Below are 21,326 nucleotides of genomic sequence, written 5' to 3'. Positions count from 1 at the left end.
TATAGAAGATGGAGAACAGTTGTAAAGAAGATATTAATGATGCAAAGAAGAATTAAAATTAAGCCACTGCCAAAGAATGACAATGAAGTTTTTATGGAAAAACTATATACCAGAGATAGGACATTTCTGGCATTATAGGAAGAACGAATTTACGCATACAAATGTATGCAAGACAGCTTTAATGAGAAAGCGGCTGAAGCGTCTGCCTAAACCAGATCAACATCATGATATGAATCTGTCATCTGGCAGAAACAGATGCATTGGTATATTTATCCCAGCATGTCAGTTATTCTCCCCAAACCTGGAGATCAGAGCGCAAGAAACTAGAAAGGAAAGTATCTCTTCGGGGTCTTGCAGCATCCCACTGCAGCATACAAACCAGTTTTTCAAAAAGCCTTAGGATTTCTGGCAGGGAAATAAAAAGCTTTCCTGGGCTACTATTCAAGCATGTTGATAACGAAACTATGAAGCAAACAAGGACTTGTGTTCAACTGGATGGATGTGTTACCAAGCCGCATCCGTCCCACATGTTCCGCTTTATCTCAGGATAATAGCGTTTGAAAATTCTCTCCTAGCTTTAAATAGAGTCACTAAAGAACACACAACTGTTCAAGTGACAGTTGCAGGAAGAAATTTTTTTATTCAGAAATAAGTGGACATAATATACAGGTGAATTGCAAAAAAACAGGTATAAAGCTGGAAGAAGTTCAAATCACTATAATTAACAGCTGCATCTGCTCATTATCATTTTTTTAGTTCAAGTGTCTTGTGTTTGTAGCTGAATTTTATATTTATGTATATGCTGTGATGCAGTCTATGTAACTATATTAATACCCAGCATTTCACAAAATAGTGTAAAAGAGCAAAACAAAACATGGCACCAAGAAGGCTTTTCCTCCATAAAGAGCTGCGGACACTTGTTTGTCATCATGATAAATAATACACAATTAACCACACAGAAATTGCATAATTATGCTTTTTAGTGAAAATCCAGCAGTTATTATGGATACTTTAAAAAGGTACTATCCACATTAAAAAGTCAGTTACACAGCAAACCTTTTCACCCATATGAGGACATTGTGACCACCTGCTTCCCCCTCTTCAAGGGTCCATGAATACCATAGTTAGTGGAGCAACCATTTTTATGGCTGTAGGACATACTGTGCACAGAATATGCTTCAGCTAAAATGAGAAGGTAAATACCACAAAAAAATCAAAATATTTTCACTAGGGTACAGTAATTATTTTTTAATATTATTAAAAATTTACACAGGAATAGAGACCCAAATTCTCTCTCATCAATTAGGAAAACAATGCAACAACTTCATGAAATTTAGAGACTGCAACATGCTGTATTTCTCTGTAAAAAACAATACACTAACAAGCCTGAAATAAAGTAAACTACAACAATTCAAGTGAGGCAATTTTATTCCAACTAAAATTCTTACTTTTATCCTACTGGACTACTGTCAATATGCTTTGGCTTCCAATATAACCAAAGGAGTGAATCAAGTAGAAATACTGTAAACACTGATATCAAAAAGATTACACTAGGCCAAGTTACTTCATTTTAACAATAATTTTTCCATAATCACTCATTACTAAAAAAAACATTTCTTGCAATATTACACTACTGATTACTAGTGTTTGTGTAATAATGAAATCTTAACATCCCTGTTCTACTTTCTGTTAAAAACTAGGGATGGTGCAATACTTGATGCATATTATGAAGATCAGGTATAAGCAGTATATTTCACTATTTGCAGTCACAAGGGATATTCTCTGCGTCTTTGCGTAACTAGATTTTGATACCATAACTGTATGAAGAAAAAAATTCGATTAGAAGATCTAATCTCCATAAAATGGCCCTATTCACCATCAGTACAGATCAGCACTTTAGTTCTAGTTAGTGCTTAGTTCTGTATTTAATAAAATTCTTACCTTGGTCATATATAGTCAATTATAATTTCAGTTAATATATACAAATTAGAATTCAAGTATATGGATAAAATCTCTCTCCTTTTCTTCTAACTGAAGCCATAAAATAAAGGAGTCAATTTTTGGAGCATCTAGATTTTCAAGATGTTACAAAAATCAGGAAATCAACATTAGAGATATAGGGCCAGTTTTCAAACCCAGATATCTCAAAATTAATCAATGTTAAAAGCACATACACGGATTTGGCCTAATTTAACATAATGAGCCTGGAGACTAGATTCTATGAGAGAAAAAACGTTCACCTTCATCAGTTAATAGCTCGCTCTCTCAGGTGATAGGACCAAGTCCTTATACTCTAAATGATTAAAGATGGGTTGCTCCACCAGCCTATTGCATTTGCATCCCTGATTTTACCACTTCCTGGATAGGATTTGATATTTCATTACCTATAGAACTTGTGAGAAGTCTATCCTACTGAAACAGAGGTGGAATTCTAAGTTAGAAAGCCGACAATTCAAATTATTTCCTGTTGACTGAAACTGCTACAAACCTACGCTACTTCTGCTGTAAATAGCTTTGGTCAAAGGCAGATACCACTCTCCCTGTTTTACAGAAATGTTTTGCCTATGTCTTGCAAAGACAATGTTTAAAAAGCATAATTTTAGTTCTGCAAGTAAAGTTGCAACCACATCTCGAACCTCAGCTACTCCACTATTTATTTTTAAAGTCCTATGGATGTAAACACGTCCTGTTCTTTACATCTGACTCTTAATTCATTTCACATTGTTTATGCAGATCTACAACTTCTATTTTGATTGGATACTTTGTAAAAATCAAAAGATTACATACTAATTGATGATGATAATTAAGGTTTGCTCAATTCCACAGTAAATTTAAATCCAAGTTTATCTTAAGATATCTGAAAGTGAGTGCAAAATGGGAATTTATAAATTTAAGACTGATTTAATGAACCTGTCAGTAACTGACTGAGACAGCTGCATAAATTATTTCAGTATCATTTTTCTATGAAGTAATCTCTTCATATAAAGCAATCTGTTCTATTACTAGTAACTTAAAAGGTACTATATTTCCTGAATATGATACCATTGAAAAGGGTTAAATGTAGATTTATCAGGGCAGCATTACAAAAACAGTAAGATGGAAACCAAAGGGTAAAACAAGAAATTAACTACATGACTCTTATTTCATTTACAACTTTAAAGTTTCATATTGCAGATTAAAATACAGTAACTAGTTACCATTTAAGATAATAAGGCTAGTTCTAATTGAAACAAATTGCTAAAGTATTTACATTATTATAAGCCATAGAGCTTATACTCAACATTTCTAGGTGAAAACTGCATCCATTTTGTCCATGCTGTAAGTTGCAAAAGTTTGTGAGATTTTCTGAATGTTTTTGCAGTACATAAACCTTTAAAGAAAAAAGTTAACAGGGCAAATACACAATATACTAACAAACAGTAATAAACTAACTGTGAAGAGTGTGTGAGATGCTCTTTTGCACATAGTGTTGCTTTTGCATTGTTGTCTACATTTATTCACCAGTGCCAGGTATAAATTTGTTGTAAAAAAATAAATGCTAGATAAAGTGTACAATTTGGGGTCATCTGGCAGAAGTGTGATAAATATTTTAATACATCAGATACAAATGCAATACTAATGTAGTGCACTGGTATTAAGTAAAATAAACTTTATTACTAGACATGCCAAACATCTTGGGCTTCATTACAACTGAACATGTCTAGCTGTCTTTTAATCAGGTGTCTGCTGTTTTGACTTTTCTTTCTCACATTAGTATCTATGTTTACTGGTCTAAGTTAGTTAGTCAAACACACAACAATCAACAACAAAAAAATACCTCACTTACTCTATTTGTGCACCATGAGCCACAAGGGCACTTATGGAATCCATACTACCAGACCGTGCTGCTTTATGAATAGGAGTTTCACCAACATAATCCTGTAAAGACAAACTACATTTTGTCAAGCATAATCTTCATAAAAATCAACATCTTATTCTTATATTAGTCACTTTAATTAAGAAAGCAGATATATAAAAGCAGCATTTATTAGCTAGCAAACGCATCAGGTACTTTATTATTATTTTAAAGTCTGCAGTAGGCTGTCATGTACATTAGGTATTTAGCAAGAAATAATGCTAAGGGCATCTAACTCAGGAGGTAAGCCTTATGCAATACCTAGGCAATCAAGTCATATTCAGCAAAACTTGTTAAGAAAACCCCACAACTCATACCACTGTAATGAGTTACTCTAACACCTTTATTTCCCAGCACTTTTATTTCCCGCTATGTTGGCCTGAGCAAGCCATGAATTCAGAAGCAGTTGGCCGAGTCTGTGGGACTACACCGCTTTCAGATCTTGCTGACACATGTTGCTAGACTGCACCAGAAATACCCACCAGGTGAGCAGTATGTGCATGTAACTCTATTGTAACAGCAGTACGCCCAGAGTTCACAGGACAGGCCAGATCTCTCCTGAGACATACGCAATGACTCAGGTCCTATACACTTTTCTGACTAACTCTATCCATTTACATTCCATTATTGTTAACCAGCACATCCAATCATTTAATCTTTCCGTATTATGTGCAAACATACTGGGAGTAGCGTATTATTCAGGCAACTCCTCTCTACAAGCTATCTTCACAGATAACAGGGAGAATCTACAGCAGTTTTACAGATGCAACTGGCAAGCAGCATGTAAATGCCATGCATCGTCACCTACAAGCTGCAGATGAAATTCAGTACTTGCAATTAACCGTCAGTACTAAGAACCACAGAGGAGAATCTGTAATGAAATACGGCTTTGAAGTAGCAAGTAAATGTTCGGTTACTTGTTTATTATAATTGTCATAGTCCTCAACATTTTCAATGCATGGCAAGTTTGGGGTTTTTTTCCCCTTTCTTCCCCATCCTCTTTTTCTCTCCAAATTTTTGACAGACTTCACTTGCATGCTCCACTGCTATTAAACCTGCTCTACCTGTATGTGCCTCATTTTTGCTTCCTCATGACTTTTATTAAAATATCAACACTGGCAACTGAAGTAACACAGCACCTTTACTGAGTTGCCAGTCTTCACACGTAATGGTGTTTGCACCTAACAGTACTGGTTACACTAACTCTATTTGAAATGCAAATATGTTCAAAATACGATCATACTACCATCTTGATAGATAGGAGGTAACGAGTGTTTTAAGTTGCCTGCCAAGCTTCTGAGAAATTAAATCACATCTTTTAGACCATGTAAATATAACTTGAAGATGAATTTTGGATTATGTGTTATATACTCTCAATTTTCTGCTTGCCAATTTTATTTCATGGTAAAATATTTTTATAACAAGTTACAAATTCACTGAGAGTAAGCCAGTTTACCAGTGCTTAAGACATATATTCAGCCAGTGAACCACCTAATACCTCCAGCAAGGAACAATAACGGTATCAGACAGACCTTCTCATAAACTAAGGAAAACTGCTGAGGCTGACACAAAGTTTGGAGACAGAAAAGAGTAGAAACTCCTTGGAGTCCTTAGTGATTAGAAAATGGCTATACAGCCCTTCTTCCAAAATGGCTGTCTGTAGCTGATGAATAGAAGACTCTTCCAATGAAGTTTATATAATTTCTCATAACTATTCTTGAAGTTACAAGAGGTTTTTAACAGACCACGTAATTTTTTTAACCATCAAAATGTAAATTCATTTGGCACTACTTTATCCAGAAGATTCTCTGCATAGTGTCATACATATTCCCATGATGGAAGCTGTCTTCAATTCATCATTTTGTTACTGTTTCCTTTCCCCAAGCCTTTTGTTAATGAGGTAAACGTGTAGAAAAGAAATAATATGCCTCCTTCATTCAGCATTAGTATTTACAGACCCAACCTAATTTAAAACATAATCATTCAATATAAAGTTCCGTTTAGGGAAAGTTAGTTCAACTAGCCATGCATATGATAAAGATGACAAAAATCTTTACTAGCCCCATAAACCTAGCATGTTGTCCATAATAAATCTAGATAATTATGAAGTCCTGCTGGGGGGAAATGCTAGAAGGATGAAAAAAGACCTTTGCAAAAGGACTCCTCGCTACTGCATTATAAGAACAAGCCAAGCTTAGAGCAGCTAACAATCCTGCCACCAACCACCAGGAAAACGTTAGTATCTCAGAAGAGAATTTAAGTCCTGAGAAGGGTTTATTTAAACCACTTGCCCGAAGAAGGTGTCTCTTCTCTAAAACTAAGGAATTGAGAAAGTACTTAAGAGAACGACAGAATATACAAATTTAGATTTTTATAGCATTTGTTTTAATTACAGGACCTAAGCTTCAGTCATCACTAATGTTATCTTCTGTTGAAGTTCTCCTATGGGACCAAATCTATTTGCACTGAAATAGTTTCTGAAATAGTCTCCTAGCTCTACAAAGAATAAAGTCTCTCTGGGCTATAAACTAGATTGAAAAAAAATCTCCCAACGAAAAATGGATTTAAAGTGCATTTTTCAACACATCCAAAAATCACGCATACAGAGAAAAATGAAATACTCTACGAACCTCAGAACAATTCTATTTCGATTCAAGAATTTGATTGGACAGCACCAAAGAGAAAGAGTGATAACACAGAGGTTTTTCCAAGAAGTTTCTGAAAACTGCCTGGAGTCCTATGCTAGCACATTTTCATGCATAAGACACCTCCTCCCTATCTCTTTTTGGTCACAGTGAGCACACTAAGTTATTTTGAGTGGGCTCTACAAATTCCTAAATATCTTTGGTAATATCTCATAGCCCTTCTAATTGTCCACAGTTCCCATGTGCTTCGGTTTGACATAATCCCTTCTGCAGTAACATTCCAGGAAGGGAAATGCCAATAACTTGCACTGGCCTTTCATATCCAGAGCAGAACTTTTCAGGGTCCCGTTTACCCTTCTGATGTAACACTGCACCAAGAACCCAAACTTCTCTCACAATCCAGAAATCACATTGCAAATAAATGAGCAGCAAGAACAATTAAGTTTTATAAATTCAGCATTCAAAATAACACAAGTTTGTTGCTTCTGTGGAGACCAAGTATTTTGTGTACAGTGCTCCTGAAGAGATGACAAAAAGAGCCACAGGGCATCATAGGCACATTTATTTTTTGCAATTCGCTGCCACTGTCAAACGTCTTCCTTCCCTTGGAGGAGCACAACTAACCTTTTGCAAAGACAAGGGCAGTCTTCTCTAGCTTGAGGCCATGACTAGATTACCTTTGACTTCTATTTCATTTTAATGAGCAAGTATCTAGCTTCCTTCCTTACCCTCTTTTTATTTATGTGGCTGAAGAGACTTTTGCTTTTTTGGCTTAAATTTTCTCAGTAAATCTATCTCAGCTAGATTGACCAGTTTGCATTTACTCACTATACCGCTTAACCTCAAAAGACATTTCCTCTACTGATTAAATATTTTACTCAAACTCCCTGCTAATTCCCAGGCCTCTTTTAGATCTGTTATTTTTTTGGTTGTCTAAACAAATTAACAAATTTTTTACTCTATTTTCCCCTCTTTCATTTGGCGATCCAAATTTCTGTTGGCTTTAGGATCTTCCAGTTGAACTTAGAACAAATTTCCCATTTTGTTCTCCAAGTCCCTGGAAAGGATTCAGATAATTTCAGTCACTGTTACCTTTACAACCCTGTCTTTTTTTTTTTTTTTTTAAAAAAAAAAAAAAAAGTACTTACCTGTAAATGTTTCTTCTTAAAACAAAAAAACCCCCATGCACATTTACACTGAAGGCTTTTAACTACATGTACTGGTTTTGGCTGAGATAGGTTTTTTTCATACTAGCTGGTATAGTGCTATGTTTTGGATTTGTGACCAAAACAGTGTTGATAATACATCAATATCCCATACCATATCACATCATGCTCAGCAAGAAAAGCTGGAGCAGGGAGGGAGTGGAGTTTACCAGGGCTGTCATTGCCTGGGGACTGGCTGGGCATCGGTCAGCTAGTAGTGAGCAACTGAAGGATTTTTTTTGTTGTTGTGGTATGGTGGTTTTAAATTTTACTTTTTAATTAGCACTTGATTTTCTTGGTTTTGTTTTTGTTTCCTTTACCTATTAAGCTGTCTTTATCTCAACCCACAAGTTTTCCCACTTTTCCGATTCTCTCTCTCGGTCCACTGCCGGGAAACAAGCAAGCAGCTGTGTGGTGTTTGGATGCCTACTAGGGTTAAACCACAACACTACGCACTCGAAAAATATTTCTAGTATAGCTATCTGACTAAGACACAAAAGTACTATTTTACCTGACAAGAAACATAAACTAACTCCATTCCTTAACTCAGGTGACTGAATTTCAAGTTCCATCAGCTGATCACATTTCCAAACGCTGTTCAGACTTCTTAAACCCAGCATCCTACCCTTTCTCAAAGCAAGAAGTAGAAGCTGGAGAATGTTGAGTATTTTGCCTCATTCTTTGGTAAAGATACTTTGAATTCACGATGGTTTCGCCTTCTGAATTTTGAGTACAGATGAGAACAAATGGAATATTTTTACCTGGATTTAGTCCAAATTGTTGTTTAAAATACAAAACTGGAACATACCAAAGGAATTAGTGTTTTCTTCTTCCCCAAAGGTATCAGTGTGTTCAGTTCTTGCTAGCATAAGTCATCTAACCCTCCTAAATTTATCTGCCATCACTGCCACATGATGGTAACTGGCTGGATGAAAAGTTAGAATCACCTGTAAGGACGCAGTATTTCTTACTCCTTCTCTTAAAAGACAGTCCACATTAAAACTTTTTTTGGCCAATAAATGCAGACAACATACAATAGAATGTTTAATAGGCTGAGGCTAGAGGGAAAATATATTTAAATGAAGTAATAGACTTTTTGATCAAAAAGTACTTTGCACTGTTACAGTGAACTATAGCAGGCGGTAGATGAGTGCAGGTCAAGTCATATTTTTTAAAAAAAAAACCAAACACACAAAACAAAACACACAGGACTTTCTGGAGTCCACCATTACTTGACTCTTCAGCTTCCTCCTGTGAATTTTTATGGTGATCCTGATGGACAAGAATTGCCCACTGATCAGAGAGACAGTTGTTTTTAGCCAGTACATATAGTTATATAAGGGGGCTGTCCATCACAATATATACACACAGAACTTATCTGGAGACAGCAAGGTACAGCTGGGACAAGCAGTTTGCAGCATTTGTCCTTCATTGCTGCTGCCTGAGAAACGTCCCGGGCAACTGTCACCAGCACAGAGATTTGCATTTTCAAGTTTTCCTAACCCTCAGGGAAGGCAGCATGGGCTACAATACAATACCTCAGGGCAGATATGACACAGCATGCATGCAAATTCTACTGAGTACCGGAGGTTTACGTTAAGACTGAGAGACTTGAGTGGATTCCTTTTCAGAAGCTATCCTTTTCTTTTTCCAGAGGTGATGGGTTAGTCTGTAGCCAATGACCAGGAGTCAGTTTGGAAGGAAAGTTTTACTAGTTTAAATATCAAGTATTCCCAGATCTTTCTCAGCATGTGTTTTGTATCCAGTGTCCATGGAACACTTGTCCTCACACAAGCATTAGCCAGTGACTATATCTGTTTGAAGCACAGCATCAGTCAGCGAGCTGGAAGGAATAAACAAAATACACATCAGGAAATAGTGCTCCAAAAGCTCAAAAGTGTGGGTGGAAGCCCTAGATGATCACCTGAAAGTGCCTGGAAGTTAAATAAGGAAACATGACCATTCACTAAGCAGTTCAAATCAGACGAGAATACTAGAATTTGACTGCAATTCAATAAACAGCTGGAAGGAACTGGGGAGAGCAAAGCATGCACTATGCTTTACACAGCCATGTATGAAACATCTCAAGTATCTGTGGGATGAGTTTGCTGCTGCAGGTATCACCAAGGCACACTGTCTAGCTTTCAGTGCTCATGCATGGGAAACCAGTGTGACTCACCAGTTGCATCTTAACAAAGAACTGATTTTTTTGTTTCTATTACCATTTTAATTAACCAGAGCTATCTTCTTATTTCATCATCAAACCAAATCTAAAGTACCTCTTCTTGTATGTTAAACTAATATTTTGTGGGGTCAAAAAAAAGTTATTACAATCAAGTGTAACTTGAGTCTACCGTTAACAACAGGGTTCCACAGTGTCAGCTCTTAGTACTATCTATATTAGTGTCCTTTGCCTGTCAATACTTTAATCTACAGGATACTATCACCACTATCTCATTTGAAAACTTGAGAACCACAGTACTCTTCCTCCTGTGGAGGACCACAGATCTATTATTTGGATTTGCACTAGTGAAAAAACATCAATTTTTAAATACTCCTGAGTCACTGGCTAGTCTTGGCGACTTCTTTAAGCTGGAACAAGTTTGCTGTCTACTTTTAACTGCATATTATACTGCCTTCTGCTTTCATTTAGAGTCATCTGCATGTTGCCCTCAGCCCACGGAGAGATCTCTCTGCATTCTTATCTTCTTTTGGAGGCTAGCTGCTACTGTCTTCTTTGCTATAACCTCACTCACTAGATGCAATTTTTCTTTCCCCCAATCACATTCCGGGACAGCAAGCTTGTTCTTCATTTCAGCCTCACTGTTCACTTCTTCTCTTTATCCTCATAGTTGGAAACTTTCATTCTTCTCATTCATTCATTTTCATTCATTCTTCTCTTCTCATTTAGCAGATACAGCAGATTGTAAATCTTTATTCTGTGCATGCCATGTTTCCTCTCTAATCACCGTTTCTTTACATTCTTACCTGGTCTCCAGATGCATTTATAGTTCTTGTATTTTCTCGTCTGAAGATTCTACTACTATGCAGTAATAACTTATTGCATAAGTTAGTTTTCTCAGGTATCAAGGAGAAGATGCGATCTATAGCCTCTGCATCCAGTCACCTTCATTGTTTATACAATTCTCCTGGTGTCTCACAGCTGTTCTCAATGCACCAGCCTTCTTTTCTGAAAACTCAACACAAACTTCCCCATTTCTTATTTTTGCATGGATTAAAAAAAAAAAAACACAACCAAACTCTAAAAATGCAAATGTTCAAGTTCTTCAGCAGACTTAGCTTAACTCTACCACATATAAAACAGTCTGACTGTTAAATATCTTAAGAAAAATATGATGCAAGATTTAACAGGCCAGACATTTTACAGATGCTGTGCTATACTACAGCTTTTAATAAATGCATATTCTGTAGTACTAATTACTCTCATAGATTATTATAAATAATAATTTTGAGTACTGTTATAAAGGCAAACATAACAGGTCCATTCAGTAATGCAAACACTCCTCCAAATGCATAATAGTTTTAAGCACTTGATTCTGTTACTGTACTGTACTAGTACAACAGTCCATTCTCTGCTAACAAATTATTATACACGCTCACAGTAAAAGTAATGGAAAATTATTTTAAAAAACCCATGCCTTCATTCTTTGTTAGTAAAATACATTTCTAATCTATTTGCATGAAGTTACTGAAAAAGCTTTAGAATTAATCTAAAAAGAAGCGTATGAAACCAGATGCACCTTAAAATAAACCATGGCAGACCTTACAAGTTAGATGTACAACTAAATCATGAAGTACCACAAAGGTCTCATGGTTCTGTAGGTAATGGTGAATCATTCAATTCTTAGAATATGTAATAAGCAAGGTGTTCCTCACTAGTTTTCTCTTTCCCCTAAAGAGGCATTACAATATCACAGTATTTGCTAATGCTGCCAACACCAGAGCAGCATACCATTTTCTTCAAGAAGCAGCAAGATGTCAATTCCTAAAACAAGTGTTCTCCAAACCTTTAGTGGCTTAAAGAACATTAATTAGTCCTATCTCTTCTATAATGAAAATGGTCTATAACTGACAATTAAATCATTTGACTTCAGTTGATGTTAAAAATGTATCTGTTTGTGAATGTAAGGATCATACATGTAGTAAAAAGGGACCAAGACACTCCTTCCAAAACTATACGCAGAGATGAAATATGTGTGAATCCATACCTGTTTGTTTATGTTGGCCCCCACTTGAATCAACCAATTCAGGCACTGTGGATGTCCTCCAAAAGCAGCAATGTGGGCTGGTGTTTGAGCAAAACGTGTTGTACTGGCATTTACAGAAGCTCCAGCTCTTACTAACTGCATTAGGCACTCCAGCTTTAAAGACATGAGGGAATAAAACCAAAGATGTTACACAGATGTGTTATGACAATTAGCATGTGCTAAATAAATAAATGCATAAAACCTAAAAAATTAAACTTACCAGTGAAACTACATGGATGGAAAACAAGAGAGAATATTAGGATTTTCCCCCTTCTCCTTATATACTCCCTGCTCCTTTGGCCATAGGCCACACCTAAAAAGTACTTAGTTCTCATCCCCAAAACCGAATTCCAACATTTATTTTCAGGATGGCAGAAAAGAGGGCAGAAATATCTCAGAGCTGACTATGAGAGCTATTTGGTTCACTTTCCTTAGGGAGGAGAAAAAAAAAAAAAAAAATAGTTCTGATCCAGCAAAGCTACAAACGTGATACTAAACAGACATTACTAGATAATGTTTGCCAAAACAAGAGTGTTGTTAGGAGATACATGGATGTATTCTCAAGAGAGTTTAGAGCAGGGATGTCAAACTCATTTTCACCAGGGGCCACATCAGCCTCCTAAAATTACATTCAGCCCTTTGAAGGCAACCACGAGGCTGATGTGGGCCCCTGGCGAAAATGAGTTTGACACTCCTGGTTTAGAGGAAGGTACATCAGGAAAACACAAGAAATATATTAAATTTATTTAATGTTTTCTTAGAGTGACAGAAGCAGATTACTAATGAAAATGAACACTGTGAATACTATGCTAAATCTATAAAAGGAATAAATTATTTTCACCGTTTTCTTTTTATTACAGCTGAAGAGCTGTTAAAAGCAAAATAGGTTACATGTTCGTGGCAATAGCAAAGAAAACCTCTTTGTTTCGATAAACTGCATTATTTTGTCACACTATATTCTGACTTTTATTTTCCCATCATACTAAACAGAAGTGTCAGATATCCAGCTACTATTTTTAGATGTTCAAAACATGACATTTGTAGAAGCTAGGCAAACCACAGCTAGGATGACCTCAACTTTCAAAAACAGTCCAAAAAATGCTCCTTTCCTGTCACACAGTAACATTGTCTTTTTGTTGATAGGAAAAGGAATGCACTATGCTAAAATAAACAGTTTAGTCTAGGCTTCCATTTATTGTGGTTGGAAAACAAACACCACTGCACACACATGCAACAGCAAAACAAAAAACCACCACACTGACTCAGGGCATTGGTTCATATAAAACAAATTTCTAGAGGTCAGTCTCTCCCAGTTAAAGAAATGTTTGTTAGCCATAACCACAGCTACGGAATAATCTTTTCATAAAGGACTAATTTAAAAAAAGCATCAGAAAGTCAGCTGTCAGCTTGATTACAGACAGATGCATAAACATCACAATTCCAACATTCTTCTCTACTGCTGTCAGTCTTTTTTTTCTTAACCTGTAAATTCCTCATTTTGATGAATTACACACATGACATAGAAGTACCAACCTCTGTAGTGAAGTATTTTGTATTAGTTTTGCAAATATATTGTCAACTTAAATTGTCTCCTCCCCCCATATAATTCAAACAAACACTTATGAACTAAATCCTTTAGGATATTAAAAAATACTTTTTTAGACTGCAATGGACCTGATACTAGACACAGATGTACCCTTAACTCACTGATTGCATGATGTAAACATGCAAGGGTGAGGGTAAGTTACAGTATTAATGAATCTAGCTCCATAAACATCAACATTATCAAAGACAGTACATTTTCAAAAGTGAACAAGTACTTTTACTGCAACCAAAAAAACCCATTAAAAATGGTGTAAGAAAAATCTATAATTCTAACACTAGACTACCCAAATATATTTTGTATTTCCTGATCTTAGACCTTCCTTGTTGTTCACATGCTAGCACACCTAATATGGCTGTTAAGCCTCAATAATTATTAATAATTGTAACACTAGAATTATTAGTAAGTGACATGATGCAAAAAGCTCCAGCTACAACAAGAGGTTTCTATACTGTAACAAAGTTCAGCCAGTTTTTAAGACAACAGACTTGTAATAGAATTAATTAGAAAACACTTTCGGACAAGCATTACAACTCTAGAGTAGAATAATATTTCCTGCACAGAAACCAGAGTGAAAGAATTTCCACAATTAGGCATTATAGCCCATCAATTGAAAGGAGAAAAATACTGGACTGGTTCACCAGCATCATCTTGCACTGTTTAAATCCACTTTATAAGATGGCTACACGTCATAAGTATCCATACTACTTTAAATGTGGTGGGTTTTTTTCTTTTCTCTTGTGTACCTTTTTTTTTTTTTCATTGTCCCTTACAGGGTTTTAAACAATGAAGATAACATTTCGTCCCATCAAAGATGAAGTGTGGGTCTTCTGCATCATGGCTATCAGAGAAACCTGTTTCTTCCAATATTATAGTAGAATGAGGCAAATTACTTCCATGGATAGGAAAAGTCAACATAATGAAAAACTTCACTTGATTACTTATGCTTGAGATCAGGATACACAAGTCCACTTTTGTAAATAACCTTTTAGAAGATATTTTCCACTGTATTGTTATACCTAAAGTAGAGGTTAAACTGATTGAATGAAGACGACAGACAGGGCTCTGCACAGGCCACAACACTGGCAAAATACCAAGGAAGAGACAGATGTTTTATCTGTACTACTTCTGTTCCAAAAGAAACAGAATGTACTTAAGACTCTTTTGTTTCCTATAGTGTAAACAGTCAAATGGCAAAAATAAAAGTAGGAGAAGAGTACAAGCAAATAGATGGGGTCAGAGAAAATGAAAATACACATGCAAGTGGTTAAAAAATAAAAATGAAATTAAGGTTAGTGTAAGAAAGTGAATTAACAGCAACTACGTTTTTATGCAAGCCCTTTATTTTCTACCTCTCTGCTAGCTTTTTAGATCATTAACAATTTTACATTGTGACCCATCTTCTCAGAAATCTACAGGATGCTGGTATAATTTAGGGCACTATATCATTAACTCTAATTCGAATACAGCAACTGTAATGACAATTAATTTACATCTCAGGATATGAGCACTTCTCTGCAACCAGGGAATATTCCAAAAACGCAAACTCAACACGGCGAGTAAATTTGGACTTGCTACTATCTCTAAAAGGAGGTCCATACTGTCTTTAAAACTCCAGATACTACAACTCCAGACGTTACAGTCAGAAACGCTGCTTGTAGTATCTACCATTTTCAGTTGACTTTGCTTGTATTTTATTACTTCCAAGCTGTACAAGTATGTTTCAAAGCAAGCTATTCAAAAATGCTGTGTTTTCACTTTTAGTCTTAAGATACTCCATTTTTATTGGTACTAGTATTAGATCAGTACTCCCCCCAAAAAGCTATCTTTCCTCTTTCATATATTCATTTCTAACAGAATTGATTGTTGATGCTACTGCCTTACTGCAGTACAAGTGCGTGTAAGAATGTGTAAGAATATCACGGCTGTCCTGCGATACGAGGGCTTTCTTCTATGTTCAAATTGTGCAAAAGGTAAAAGGAAAAAAATACCTCTATACTGCTGAAGTTCATCAGCCCTAGACTAATGCTCTGTGTCCACGCACACACACGTACAAACTGTTTCAGATCTCACTTCTTATGACAAGTTATTCCACAATGACTTCTTCTGGAAAGGAACTACATCAGTTTTGTCATTTCAGCCTCCTACAGAGCCGCAGTTAGGACCAAAACATGTCTAGCAGACCATGCTGCTAAACAGCCCTATATCAGCACAGCCGTGAAGTTCTGTCACCATTTAATTTCCTTCAGAAAACCAAATGAGTGAAAATCCCACAAAATCTAAAACACACCCCCACCCAAACCAAAAAACAAACAAACAAAAAACCCCAACCAAACAAACAAAAAGACCACAAACTCACAAGCGAAGAGAAAAAAAAACGTCCTATTCAGTAACTACTAATGAACATTACAAAAATTACTGGTTTAAAACTCTGATACTTCAAGAAATAGAAGAACCCTCCATTTGAAGTATGGATGAATCTGAACTTGGAAAAAACATAAATAAGAACATAAGACACGCATATAAATGCCCCCTAAAAGCAGTTATTGTTTCACTGCTGGCAACCATCTATTAAGTGGTAAAAGGTACAAGTATAACTATGCCACACAAAGCCAGTCAAGTTTGGGATCCAATTCCATTACTGTAATCTTTTCAAGTGTGTTGTAGTGTCTCTGGCTTTGAGAAAGGAACATTACCTAACAAGACTATAAAACATGGAGATAATTTCCATAAATTTAAATTGCCTGTCACAAGGTTTTAGGAAAGCACATATATGCAAAGGTATATAAACCCCATTTATAGTCTATGTCATCTTTGCAAGTCTCATTTCATTTACCAGATGTTCCCCCCTTATATGCAACAACACCATGTATCAAATTTTGCTTATAGCCAAGAAAGAACATGGCAAATACAAACGTAGTACTTTGCAGACTGACTTGTTCCATTTGTTAGCTGTTTCTGCAAGAGTCTCTTCAACAGAAACTAAAAACGTACACAAAAACTCACATCACCTAGCACGATTAGTAGAAAGCTGAAGATGCTTAAAGGAAAAAACAAAACATACACACTTGAAAGACAAAAGCAAGACTGCCACAAGCACATACCGAAGACAAATTTTTATGAGATGAAAAACAAAAATAGACAAGTGTAATGCCAAATTAATATCCTCATATTTTCTACGAGTATACTTCATGACAAAATTTAAGGCACTCCACTTTTTTTATGGAGTGTAGAAGATCACTAGCTTCTTTCTGAACATATATAAGGCTGCCTCAGGTTTTGGTGGTTGTCTTTTTTTTTTTAAGACTAAAGGACTAATTTGGTATGTTTCTAAAATGTTTCTCAAACAAGCACTGCAGATGAGATCACTGAACACATAGAAACCATCTCTTAATGTACTTTCATAAACCATGACAACTGCCTAAGTACATTCATCTTCCTTCTCCGGCACACAATCAATAAACAAATAGAAATATATTGGAAATGGGAGGGAAAACAGGAACAAAAGCCACTCAAAATCTAAAACCAGACATATCAATGAGGGAAAAAACCAAAACAAAACCAAAACCCAGCCCTCTAGGCTGGCATATTGCATAGGCTGGAACACTCACCACATTAGAAACAAGAAAGGCTCACCAGAAAAAAAAAAAAAAAAAAAAAAAAAAATCAAGAAATTTAGATACTACTCATGTTAAGACTTGAAGTGAGAGATAAGCCAGAGAAGAAAGGTGCTTTAGATATATTTGGGTGATTTTTTTCCATTTGCCTATTTCCTAAATAGCAGTTAATTCCCATTTTCAAGTTTGTCAGTCCAACAAAGGAGATTACAAACACATTTATGTCGAAAATGGTACTAGGATTCTCCTATAACATGGCTTCAAACACCGCCTGTCAGCTTAGAAAGATCATTCTATTTTTTAATCATCAAGGTTCAGAAGAAACCAAATGCAGAGGTTTTGGGAACACAGGCAAATTCTACTTTACACCTAAATACAAAGCTCTACCCATAGAATCGAAAAGCACCTATAGCGTTGCTACTTCGTATGTTTTGATCTTTTCTGCGTTGCAACGACGCCAACGCAAACGCAGTTAATTCCACGCCCGTATCCGTGCATGCATAAACCACAATTTATTTTTCATACTGAAGGCGACGGAGGACCGCACTGCAAGCACAAGCATCTTCTTCTCGAACTCCTAGCAAATCGGTAGTCATAACACAGGCACCACAACAAAACAGTCTCCAGGTGTGGGGCCCGCGGACGATAAGGGCCCATGACCAGACTCCGCAGACAAAGCGCGGCGGGAGGGCGGGTCAGCCGGGAAGCGGTGGCCGCCCCGGCGGTCCCTCCTGCCCCGGGCCGGGCCGCCTGGGAGGTCCCGAGTGGGTCGGCGTGGGAGGAGCCCCCTGCCCCTCCTCCTCCCCATTGGCTCCCGCCGCCCGGTGCCGGCGGCCCGGGCGCCTTTTGAAAGCCCGGCTGCCAGACGCAGGGCGGTCTCTTGTCACACGGCTCGCCGGGAGAGCCACAAAAAAACGGGCCGCGGCCGGCGGGGGGGGTGGATGATTCGGGGACGGCAGGTGCCACCAGCCCCGTGATCTGCCCCACCCCCGCCTCGCTGACCGCGGGGGCAGGAACGAAGCCAAGCGCCGCGGCTCTCCCCTCCCTCCCGCCCGATCCCCTGAAGAGAAATGAGCGGCGGGAAGCGGGGCGGGGGGAAGAAGCGGCGCGGCGGGCGCCTCCCGGCAGAGCGCACGCAAGGGGCAAAGATGGCGCCGCGTTGCGCGCCAGCGGGACTCGCGCCCTCCTTCCCCTTCCCCCTCCCGCTCCCGCCGCCCTCGCTCCGCCGGCCGCGCCGGGCCGGGCCGGGCCCCACCTTGCCGAAGTGCGCGGCCCAATGGATGGGCGTCCAGCCGTAGAAGGAGTCCTCGGCGGCCAAGTCGGAGCGGGGCGAGCTCTGGAGCAGGGCGCACAAGGCGGGCAGGTCCCCATCGCGGCAGGCGCGGTGCAGGGGGAAGCGCAGGGTCAGCAGCTCTTCGCTGGAGAAACCCGCCTCGGGGCCGGCTCCCAGCGACATGGCGAGCGGGAGGGCAAGGGGAGGAGGGGGGGGAAGAGGCGAGAGGGGTGGCGGCAGCGGAGGCGAGGGGAGGGGGAGTAGGAAGGAGGGGGATGGGGGGAGAGAGAAAGAGAGAGAGAGAGAAGCGGCGGGCGGGCAGGGGCGCGCTGTGCTGGCGGGGAGCGGCGGCGACTGCGGCTGCCGTTAGCTGCCCCAGCACAAAGGAAGCGGGGCGGGGCCGCGCGCCGCTCCGCCCCGCCCCTCATGGGCGGGGCCGGGCTCCCCGCGGGGCGCCGGGGAGGGGCGGGGCGGGAAGCGCGCGGCCGCCCCCTCATCGCCGCCCCAGGGGACCGTTGTTTTGCCGTTGCCCGAGGCGGGAAAGCGCCGACGACGACTTGAGGAGGCTGGTTTGGCAGCGGCCTCCGGGGCGGGGCGGGAGCGGCCTACTCGAGCCCGGCGGAGAGGGACGGCGCCTCTGGGCTCGCCGGGGAAAGGCTGCCGGGGAAAGGCTGCCGGCGCCGCGGGGCGAGGGGAATGGCCCCGTGTTTCCGCTTCTCTTTCCCCCTGCAGGTGGAATCTGCCGGCGGGAGGGCTCCACCGCGGAGCACGGAGCGTCGCCAGTGTTCCCGAGCCTCTGCTGAGGGGAGCGGCCTGCCTTGAGGATGCGCTGCTGCTTTCAACATACATTGAAAGGCTGAGGGAGCTGGGTCTCTTTAGCTTGGAGAAGAGGAGACTGAGGGGTGACCTCATTAATCACAGAATCACAGAATGTTAGGGATTGGAAGGGACCTCAAAAGATCATCTAGTCCAACCCCCCTGCCAGAGCAGGAACACCTAGGTGAGGTTACACAGGAAGGCGTCCAGGCGGGTTTTGAATGTCTCCAGAGAAGGAGAATCCACAACCCCCCTGGGCAGCCTGTTCCAGTGTTCTGTCACCCTCACCGTGAAGTGGAACCTCTTGTGTTCCAGCTTGAACCCATTACCCCTTGTCTTACTGTTGGTTGTCACCGAGAAGAGCCTGGCTCCATCCTCGTGACACCCACCCTTTATATATTTATAAACATTGATGAGGTCACCCCTCAGTCTCCTCTTCTCCAAGCTAAAGAGCCCCAGTTCCCTCAGCCTTTCCTCATAAGGGAGATGCTCCACTCCCTTCATCATCTTTGTGGCCCTGCGCTGGACTCTCTCCAGCAGTTCCCTGTCCTTCTTGAACTGAGGGGCCCAGAACTGGACACAATATTCCAGATGAGGTCTCACCAGGGCAGAGTAATGTTTATAAATATGTAAAGGGTGAGTGTCACGAGGATGAAGCCAGGCTCTTCTCGGTGACAACCAATGATAGGACAAGGGGTAATGGGTACAAACTGGAACACAAGAGGTTCCACTTAAATATGGGAAGAAACTTCTTCTCAGTGAGGGTAATAGAGCACTGGAAGAGGCTGCCCAGGGAGGTTGTGGAGTCTCCTTCTCTGGAGACATTCAAAACCCGCCTGGACACCTTCCTGTGTAACCTCATCTGGGTGTTCCTGCTCCAGTGGGGGGATTGGACTAGATGATCTTTTGAGGTTCCTTCCAATCCCTAGCATTCTGTGATTCTGTGATGCTGATTTGATGTTAACACTATCCCATCAGGTTATTAACTCTCCAGAGCAGCTGTGCGATTAGCAGCAGTAGTGATGGAGGCAGGACGTTTGTGTAAAAACACACAGGGAAGCAGATATGAGGGAAACAAAGCATCAAGCCTTCTTCCAGACATCAGGTAATCTCGTTCACCTGAGCAGGCCCTCCTCAGCTCAGAATGGACTGTTCATGTGTATAACGTTTCCGTGCTTGGGGCCCTGACCTAATACTTGAATACTCAGTTGTGGTGTTTCCATGCACAATTTAAGTGCTTTCAAACTAAAATCAGTACCCCTTGTCACTGTGGGTTTGTGCTGTGTAACAGATAGCAAACCAAAGGATAACGTTAGTGTCTGATGATAATGACAATCCCGCATTTTAATTGCAACTAGAAACCAGTCCTTGAGTAATGACTCCAGAGAAACTTTAGGAAACTTCTGTTGGTTGTGCCTGATTGTTTTCTGTCCAAAGTATTCGTCAACTACTTTTCTGACAGTGGTAAAATTAAATTGATGGTAATTTGTTTGTATAAATCTAAGTACATTCATCTGCCTCCAAAAATCAAAGGATATTTTTTTTCAGTATACACTATTAAGCAATGCAAGCCAGGAATTGTGTTCTGAGGTAAAGAAGGTAGAAAGTAATTTCTGTTGAAAGTACCAAGAGACCTAGGCATTTTAAAAGCTTTAACGTCAGGTTAAATGGCCCATTAAGGTATTGTGAAATATCTTACTTAATACAGGAGTTATGATTTCTGAGAAAGTTTGTTGTTTTTTCTGGAAGCAAAACATACTAATTAAGAAAAATAATCAAAATATGTGTAATTTGCTTTGGATTAGTTTCTGTGCATGAGGAATGTGTATTTTGTACTGTGGCAGGTAGAACCTAGTATCTGAAATTATTTGGTTTAAATTGATTATTTAATTACTTTTCTGATTGAACTAGTGATTAAATGTATAGAGACGATAGGGTGGTTTTGTGTGTGTGTGGTTTGGTTTGGGTTTTTTTGTGTTTTTGTTTGGTTTTGTTGTTTTTGTT

General features: G+C 39.4%; 1 protein-coding gene across 2 annotated transcripts in view; it reads right to left on the bottom strand.

The window, feature by feature from the left end:
- The window catches only part of ANKRD10 (ankyrin repeat domain 10), a 38,673-nt gene extending 19,792 nt beyond the window's left edge, over nucleotides 1–18,881 (bottom strand). Inside the window, exons 1-3 of one of the 2 annotated variants that reach the window (XM_065647406.1) lie at nucleotides 18,489–18,881; nucleotides 11,975–12,127; nucleotides 3,827–3,918 (exon numbers count right to left, since the gene is read on the bottom strand). In XM_065647406.1, the coding sequence (XP_065503478.1) occupies nucleotides 3,827–3,918; nucleotides 11,975–12,127; nucleotides 18,489–18,689 (446 nt within the window). In that variant the 5' untranslated portion in view covers nucleotides 18,690–18,881. The remainder of the gene's footprint in view (nucleotides 1–3,826; nucleotides 3,919–11,974; nucleotides 12,128–18,488) is intronic. The other variant, XM_065647413.1, reaches the window with a different exon arrangement.
- Nucleotides 18,882–21,326: the final 2,445 nt, after the last annotated feature.

Source organism: Caloenas nicobarica, chromosome 1 (assembly GCF_036013445.1).
Source record: "Caloenas nicobarica isolate bCalNic1 chromosome 1, bCalNic1.hap1, whole genome shotgun sequence".
Classification (NCBI taxonomy): domain Eukaryota; kingdom Metazoa; phylum Chordata; class Aves; order Columbiformes; family Columbidae; genus Caloenas; species Caloenas nicobarica.
Note: the sequence above shows the minus strand (reverse complement) of the source record. Positions and strands in the feature narration are given on the sequence as shown.